We start from the raw sequence: 9059 nt of genomic DNA, 5'->3' as shown, positions 1-9059 counted from the left end.
GACAGTGCGGCACTTCCTCAGCACTGACCCCGAGACAGTGTGGCACTGCCTCAGCACTGACCCCGAGACAGTGTGGCACTTTCTCAGTCGTGATCCTCTAACAATGCAGCATTCCCTCAGCACTGACCCTCCAGCAGTGCGGCACTCCCTCAGTATTCAGCCTCTGGCCGAACTGGTTCCACTCTCATCCTGCAAATGCTTAATACTCCATTGGGACTGGCAGTCTTGACCATATGTTCCACTTGAATCTAAAAGCTTATGCATTAACCAACAAGCCACAATTCAACAATTACTGGATTGGGTCCCCACCCTCTTGGGTCGGTTGCAATGGAATCCATTCTTTCAAGAAACAAATTTATGAAGAACTAACAGTCACAGATGAAATAAGACTTACGAAAGCTGTGCCACGATGAACTCGAGGTGAGACTTTAGCTTACTCCCTAGGGGATAATCCAGAATGAACTTCAAATAAACCTGACACAAGGAAGCAAACAGATGAAATGATTACAACAGATTTGGGGTGTTAGAATATACAAAAAAAATTATTTATGCAGAAACCCATTCGAGACACAGAAACACAAAGAGTACGGCATACTCAGAGATGCACACCCACACGTACCCAAACCCACCATACACACACCTCCCCAACACGCGCGCACACGCACATGCACATGCACACACATACACCTGCATGTTTACACCAACACACTCATGTGTACACTGCATGTGCATTGTCATACACTAACACACACATGTACATGTATTACTGGCGTTTTTCACACCTCGTGTCTGGTTCTCTTGTAGACTGATTCATAGAGACTGGTCCCTCTGATTTGTTAATAATTCTGTTCTAGTTGTTTCATGTGACTACCAAAATGGTGGAAGATGAACAAGAGTGAACTTGATTTTGCTTTGTGTTGGAATTCCCAAATGCACAGGATCCGAACAGATTAAAAAGCACAGGGGTTCATAGGAATTACAAGCACAACGGATTTCTTCCTCAAGGTGAATTGGGATCTATGGCGCGTGCTGTAGTAAACGACAGGAGAAACTCTGAAACTTGTGACACTGGGTTTGACACTGACCTGACGACACTGCACTCGAACTGGTTCACTCTGTCCAGTCACAGCAAGCTTCGCCACTTTCTGCATCACTTCATCCATCTCTGGAACAAGTAGCTTTCTTGATAGAATTGCCTGTGAGGATAAAAAGCAGCAAGGGATGTCTGAACCCGAAAAACTGAATGAGGGGTTTGAAACATGAATTGCGACCTTTTAAAGGGCAGAAGGGAATTCCCCAAGTATTTGGGAAACTGGAAGCTACACCCACGGAAGGCCAAGTGGATTGGGGATATTGGAGGGTGGAGGGTTGAGACAGTGACAGAGGACTGGAGGTTTACTAATCCTGAAGGAAGAGTTGGGGGAATTGGGCAGCCAGCGTTTGAGGTGGGATTGATCATGTTGCCATAGTGAATGCAGCACAGAAGCATTAGGCCGCAAATCCAACGTGGAGTTTGGGTGAGTCTACAGTTTAAGTTCAAAATGTTGTAGTCAGACTCCACATCGTGTTTAAAATGTCAACCTCTGATAAGAGAAAAGAGGAAAGTGGAAACTGACTCAGTAACTTTTAAAAGGCAATCAGATCTCTGCTTGAAAGGAAAAATATATGGGGCTAAATTAGAAGCAAGAACAGGGTGTGTGGGACTAAATGGACAGCTCTTTCAAATAGACAGCACAGGAATAATTGGCCAAATGGCCTCCTTCAGTACTGTCCCATACCCTGAGGCTCCATGTGATATCCCAAGACTGCGAGGCATGGTATATGGACATAGTCTCACTTTAACATTCCTTTCTCACACAACAGACAAAGTCCCCTTCAAGAGAAGGCATTGACTCTAATTGAACAGGTGGTGCCGAGTGAGATCCCATTTTAAACTCCGAGAGAGAACTGGTTTCCTCTCATTTTCACCCTTCACATCAGGATCTTACATGTTTCGGTTGACTTGCCCCTTACTCTTCAAAATTCCAACTCAAGCCTAGTCTGTCTAATCTTTGCTCACATTCCAGAGTAAACTTTCCCTGAACTGCTTCCAACACAAACATGGATCTGAAAATTTGCTTCCTCATTTTCAAATCCCAAAATTTCACACCTACCCTAATCTCTGTAACCTCCTCCAAACGCAATACCCTCTAAGATCTCTGTGGTCTGCCAATGTACCCCTTGACTTCCCCAACTTCATTGGCTCCTCCACTGGCAACTGTGCCCTCACAGTTGCATGGTCCCTGAGCCCTAGAACTTCCTCTGTAAGCCCCTCTAGCTCTCTTTCCTTTTTGAAACTGTTTCTTAAAACTTTTATCTCTAAAACCTCTAATGGCTCAGTATTAGATTTTGCCTGATTATTCTAATGGGATGCGTCTTGGGGTATTTAATTCATTCTTTTAGGAGATGCCCAGTATTCGCTGCCCATCCCTAAGTGCCCTTGAACTGAGTGGCTTGCTCAGCCATTTCAAATGGCAGTCAAGAGTCAATTGCATTGCTGTGGATCTGGAGTCACACATAGGCCAGACCAGGCAAGGATGGCAGATTTTGTTCTCTGAGCCCTTCAATTTTTATGACAACCAATGGTAGTTTTGTGGTCTTCACTATGGAGACTAGCTATCACTTCCAGATTTGTTTTATTAATCAAATTTAAATTCCACCAGCTGCGGAGTGGGATTTGACCCCATGTTCAATGACATTACCACTCCACCATCACCTCTCCAGATAGCTTCAAAGTGCTATAAAAACTCAGGTAGCTGTTGCCACCTTCACTCACTTTGAGAAGTCCAAAAGCTGTTGCCTGACGCGATGAGTCATAAATATCTTCCTCGGCATATCCCAACAGAATCTGCAACTGTTTGTCAGTTATCGTGTGCCCCGTCATGTTCCTCACGAGGATTGTAATTGACTGTGGAATGGTAAAAAATAAAATATTAACACAATCCACCATCATATTCTCAGATGACGGACTGGCAAAGGATGCAAATTACTTCCCATCACCAATGATATTGATCATAAAGGTGGCGCTTATAAAGCGCCAATTCCGCTACCTATTTCATTTCACTTAATACTTACTGACATTTTATGAGAACAATTTGTTAAATGAATGTACCCAATCACAGCTCAGAACATAGAAACTAGAACATTGCAGTGAAGGCTGACATCAAGTCACTCACTTTAGGCTGTGAGCAGCTCCCTGGAATCCAGAGCAGCTTTCACTGGCCTCTACATATCACGGCACCAACGTGCCCACTGTGTGTGTTGTCGGCCACATTCAGAGAAACTAGCGTAAGGGTTAGGGGTGGGGGTAACCTTTCAATCCACTGGGTGTCCATCACAGTATCAGCTCTTTCAAATGGACTTTAAACTCTTTCCCTCGCGTTTCCCATATCTTTGCGAAATATTTAACTAACTTCTTACTTTAAGTGGCATTCCAGTCAGTGCTACATTGTCTACTGGTGGTAAATCATTAACCATTCTGGTAATCTCTGGAAACATGTTCAATCTCTGATTGAGAATTGTTTATTATCATTACCAACGCACTAACTATTGTGGAAGTAATTTTATACCAAATGTCACATAAAACTTATCACTTCAAAAACCTTCTTTTAACCTTCTCTGTCACTAAGTGTGAGCTGGACGCACTGCATATCAGAGCTATTGGGGATAAAGTTCAAGATTTTGACCCAGTGACACTGAAATAACAGCAACATATTTCTGAGTCAGGATGGCGAGTTGCCTGGACGGCAACTTGCCGACGGTGGTGTTCGCATGTATCTGCTGCTCACTCTCCTCTTGGTGGTACAGGCCTCAGGCCTCAGGCCTCAGGCCTGGATGATGCTGTTGAAAGAGTAGTGGCCCATTACGGCATTGCATATACAAAATGGTACATAAAAACTAAAAGAACTGCAGATGCTGTAAATCAGGAACAAAAACAGAGGGACGTTCCGAGGAAGGGTCACTGGGCCTGAAACGTTAACTCTGATTATTCTCACAGATGCTGCCACAGCTGCTGAGCTTCTCCAGCAACCTGTTTTCATACAAAATAGGACACCCAGCTGCCAGAGTGTGTCAGTGATGGAGGAAGTGACTGTTAAAGGTGATGGACATGGTGCCAATCAAGCGGGCTGCTTTGTCATGGACAGTGTTGAGGTTCTTGAGTGTTGTTGGACCTGCACTCATCCAGGCAAATGGAGAGTATTCCATCACATGCCTAACTTCTGACATACAGATAGAAGACAGGCCTTGGGGAGTCAGGTGGTGAGTTACTGGGTTGGCTTGTAGAGGTATGGAAATGAGTTCAAAAATCATACCTTATGAACTGTCACTTTGATGAAGAGATCAGTCAAAGTGAGATGTGGTCCTTAAAGCCACCAGGGAGAGCAAGGCAACCATTACAAACAACAGCCAACAAAACAACCCTGCTCAGCCGACTGATGGAGAATTAAGCAGGAGCAGGACAAAGTATCCCATTGACTAGCGTGAGACACTAGTACTAGTGTGTACCATCTACAATATGTTCCTCAGTAGCTCACCAAGGCTCTTCCAACAGAACTTTCCACGCCTGTGACCTTGATTATCTAGAAGAACAACGGCAGCAGAAGGAAAGGACCACAACCACCTGCAAGTGTCCTTCCAAGCCATTTACCATTCTGACTTGAAAATATATTGCTGTTCCTTCAGTGTCAGTGGATCAAAATCCTGAAGCTAATGGCACTATAGGTCTACCGTCTGCAGTGTTTCAAGAAAGCAGCTCACTACCACCATCTTGAGGACCAGTAAGGATGGGCAACGAACGCTGTCTCAGTCAGCAATGCCCATAATCCCATGAATAAAAATAATGAGTAAATAAATAGAAGTTCAGCATAAAGAACAACAATTACATTAAATTCCCATAAAATACTGCTTAGGCGTCACCAAGACTGGACTCCAGACTTTAGGAAGTATGGCAAGCATACTTGGCATAAAAACAGGCTACAGAAGCAACTTATGAAAGAGGTATTGTAACCGAGAGAATTCAGTCACATGGAAAAGCAAGGATTGTCCTCCTTTGAACACAGAAGCCGACTAAGAGATCTAAAAGCAAAGATCAAATCAATGAGGTGTTTGATTAAATTAACTGAGGGAAAGAGATTCCAGTGACTGCAGGATACTGGCTTAAAATGACTGGCCCAACCACTGGAAGGTGATATTAATGATTGAAAATGTTACCTTGAAACAGTTCACCACCAGGTGAAAGTTCTCTCCCCTCGCTGCTCCAGCCTTGGCGTAATCCTTCAGTAACACAAAAAGTTGCTGGGTCAGCTGATCAGCCAGAGTTTCTGTGGATGCCAGCGGGAATTTCAATATCCAGGTGAGGCACTGCAAGGCAGAAGTGATCACCTGTAGATGAAAAGAATTGACACCTCAGCAATTAATGTTCATGCAGAAACCCAACATATACAGCACCACACCCAGTATACTGAATGCCTAAGCAAAAATGCCAATTTCACAGATGTAATCTCACTCAGTAAACCATGTTTATCCTGTCCACAATATTACAATGCTGGAAGGAAATATCAAATTATTTCTTTACAAGTGATTTCTAGCTGAGGTGCACTGTTAGGATATGAATGTAGGTGTCTTTCTTATAAATGAAGTGTTCTCTTTGCTGTATAAAGACCTTAGAGAGGCTTTTACTGCAGAACTTTACAACTAATGAATCATGTTTGTGGTGTTAAAGTAGGAAACATGGAAACCAGTTCACACACAGAAAACTGCCAGAAACAGCAATGCGATGTGTGATCAGATAATTGGTTTTAGAGTGATGGTGGACGACTAATACACCAGCAAGAACTTATCCGGCTCTTCTATGAAATAATGCTGTTTGATCCTTTGCATCCACCCAATAGGGCAGATAGAACATTGTGCTTAATGCTGGATTTGAAAGCCAATACCTCTGACAGTGCAGCACTCCTTCAGTACTGCCATCAGGATTAGTCAGCATAGATTCTTGTTCTTATAATATCTACATATGCATGTTCCGTTGAATGAGAGATATTTGTAAAAAGGAATCCATTAACTTCAGAGAAAATAAAAACACATTAGGATTGTAAGAAATATGAGGCATTAACAGTACAGAAACAGGTCATTCGGCCTGATTTTTTTTGAACAGACATGCAGTGGAGCATAGGTGTGAATGAAGGTTCTGGTGGGTACTGTCCTTCTCACCAGCAGGCAAACTACACCTTAGTGCTTGATGGGAAGTTCTGGCAATGAGACTTTCTGCCAAATAACTTTGACAGTCTGCTCAGGGAGCCACCCAACAGAATCCACCCTCTCCATTTCCTGCACGGTCTTGACCACTGCCTGATGGACTTGTGGTTAAAGTGTTCTCCTTTACAAATTTTTCCATGAGGGACAGCTGGTACGGAACTGCCCAACTGCTTGGAGCATTCCATGCAACGAGGCCAGGCCCATCCTTCGTAACATCGGGGACAAGTGGAACTTAGTATATAGTGACACTTGGGGTTTGTGTTCTGAGTGTACACAAAGGTGGCCATTAGGATGAGGGCAGCATTGGGTACGTTCCTCCCTTCCTTATCCACAGCTTTGCATGTAGTGTCCCTGCAGATATCTTTGACCTCCGGATGTAGTGGAAGGTGGTTCAGGTGACTGCAACGGTGCAGGCTCAGGGGATAGGTCAGGTCTGTGTAAACAACCACACCGAGTACCTCACACCCGGTGACCAGGTTTCTACCCACAACGGAGAGGCAAAGGTCCACCCATCTGCCCAGTTTCTGCCTCACCTTGGCGATATGCTCCTCCCAGGTTTTGGCCCTAGCCCTAACCCCTCCAAACCATATACCTAGCACCTTCAGATCCCATAGCAGACTGTACCCAGTTGCTAACGACCTTAGTCAGGATTTTATAAACCACATTCAACAGAGAAATTGGTTGCCAAGTTCTAATTTCCTCCCTCTCCCCCTTCCGCTTGTAGATGAGGGTGATGATATCCTTCCTCATGGATTCACACACAACCTGCCGGGAGCATGCTGTCATACAACTTGGGAATTTTATTCTTTTCAAAAGGCTTGAGGGTCTTGGTCAGCTCACCCAGAGATATCGGCCGGTCCAGCCTCTCCTGTGTGGTGCCCTCTGTTATAGAGGTCAGGTATGACTGGGAGGCCATTCTGTCTGTGGGCTTCATATCATACAGTCTGGCATAAAAGGATTTGCCGATACTCAGGATGTCAGACTGAGATGATGTTACCAAGCCATCTTCTTCTGTTAGCCTACTGGTCACAGTGTTCTCCCTGTGCACCTTCTGGAAGAAGGAACATGAACATGTCTCATCCTGCTCCACAGAATGGACCCTGGACTGGAAGATTATCTTGGAGGCCTCTCAGGGAAAGAGGGAGGCTCGCTGGCTGTTCACCTCTTGGAAATCCTCCTTGACATGGACCCTCATTGTCTTCAGCAGAAGTAGGTTCTGCATGCTTTTCTGGAGTTTGGATAGTTTTCCCCGTCTCTCTCTCTCACTCATCTTCTGAACACTTTCGGGGATGAAGAGCCTTGATGGTCCCCTGCACTGTTTCCCACCAGTCTGCAGGAGACTCAAAAAGGGGCTTCACAGTTCTCCAACCTGTGTAATCCCTTTTGAGTTCCTCGATATCTTCCGGGGTCAACAGTTTCACATTCAGCTTCCACGTACCCTTGCCAGCCTGCTGGTTGTCCTGTAGTGATAGTTGGCCAGCAGGAGGCAGTGGTCAGAGAAGAACACCAGCTTTGACATTGGTGGATCCGACTGAGAGCGCTCGGGACACAAACAGGAAATCTATCCTGGAGTGGACAGACCCCTCCGGCCACTACCATGTGTATCCAGGCTGTGCTCCGCCTGCAGAGGTGATGAAGTCATCATGACCCAGCTTGGAATCTTTAACTGTTTCTGTCAGAAATCAGGATCTGGTAATAAGTTTATCTCAAAGCACCTGTGATGGTGGGGGCACAAATTAAAAAAAAAAAAATCTGATTTTTGCACATGCTTAGCTCTTCTTCACAGCCCTCTTCTTCCCAAATCTTCGATACCTTTCTTTCTTATCTAGCTTCCCCTCAAACATATGTTATGTCCCTCCCCGTTCTCTGAAAACTGACAAAGTTCCTCAAGAATTCCTAACCGGATTTACTGGTGACTATCTTAGACGGATGACCCCTAACACTGGTCTGCCTCAAAAGTGAAAACACACCGTGACATGCAGAATTTGTGTGATTTTACACAGGGAAGCTTTTTCAACTGAAAGAATTTTACAGTGACTTACAGCAGTGAAATCTAAAATATTAAAACCAAAACAAAGAAAATCCAAATAATGAGAATTTATCTTTTTTTTAAAAAAATAGGAGGTGGGAGTTGCTAGCTAAAGCTGTATTACAAGTCCATCCTCAACAGCAAGAGTCTATTTAGTTTGTGGGTGTGAGTGTTCTGCTTCACAAGATAAACTGTACAGATGTGAACAGCGCTCACCTTTACATGCATGGACTGGAGGCAGTCAATCAATAGCTGCACAAATGGGTCAAGCATTCCCAAAATGTGTTCTTCTGAAGAATTCACCTTCGACCTCTTCAAACTCATATGCAGCAACTGGGAGAAGATTGAAAAAAAAAACACTTGTGTGCAACTGTTTCACATGAACAAAATAGCAAGTCCATTCATTTGCCACAAACAAACCAGAACACAAGCAGGTTACAAGGTTTCTACAGAATGCAGTATCTGTTGCCAATCATAGCAGGTATGAGACTGAAATCACATGTAGGACCACATATAAATAGTGAGATTCCTAGGTGGGCAACACCACAGCCACTGGGCTCACCTCCCCCAACAAGCTGAAAGATTTCAAGGTTGTTTGTGGTCTGACACCAGCAAAACAATCCTATTTATTCAGAGATAGTAGGAACTGCAGATGCTGGAAAATCTGAGATAACAAGGTGTAGAGCTGGATGAACACAGCAGGCCAAGCAGCATCGGAGGAGCAGGAAGGCTGACG

General features: G+C 44.3%; 1 protein-coding gene across 1 annotated transcript in view; it reads right to left on the bottom strand.

Annotated features, from left to right (window-relative positions):
* The window catches only part of utp20 (UTP20 small subunit processome component), a 104373-nt gene that overhangs the window by 17809 nt on the left and 77505 nt on the right, over positions 1-9059 (bottom strand). Inside the window, exons 36-40 of the mRNA XM_048607932.1 lie at positions 8540-8656; positions 5251-5421; positions 2816-2947; positions 1086-1196; positions 395-474 (exon numbers count right to left, since the gene is read on the bottom strand). Coding sequence (XP_048463889.1) covers positions 395-474; positions 1086-1196; positions 2816-2947; positions 5251-5421; positions 8540-8656 — 611 coding nt within the window. The remainder of the gene's footprint in view (positions 1-394; positions 475-1085; positions 1197-2815; positions 2948-5250; positions 5422-8539; positions 8657-9059) is intronic.

The sequence above is a fragment of the Rhincodon typus genome, chromosome 18 (assembly GCF_021869965.1).
Source record: "Rhincodon typus isolate 14 chromosome 18, sRhiTyp1.1, whole genome shotgun sequence".
NCBI classification, from domain to species: Eukaryota; Metazoa; Chordata; class Chondrichthyes; order Orectolobiformes; family Rhincodontidae; genus Rhincodon; species Rhincodon typus.
This window is presented reverse-complemented; position numbering and strand designations above follow the sequence as displayed.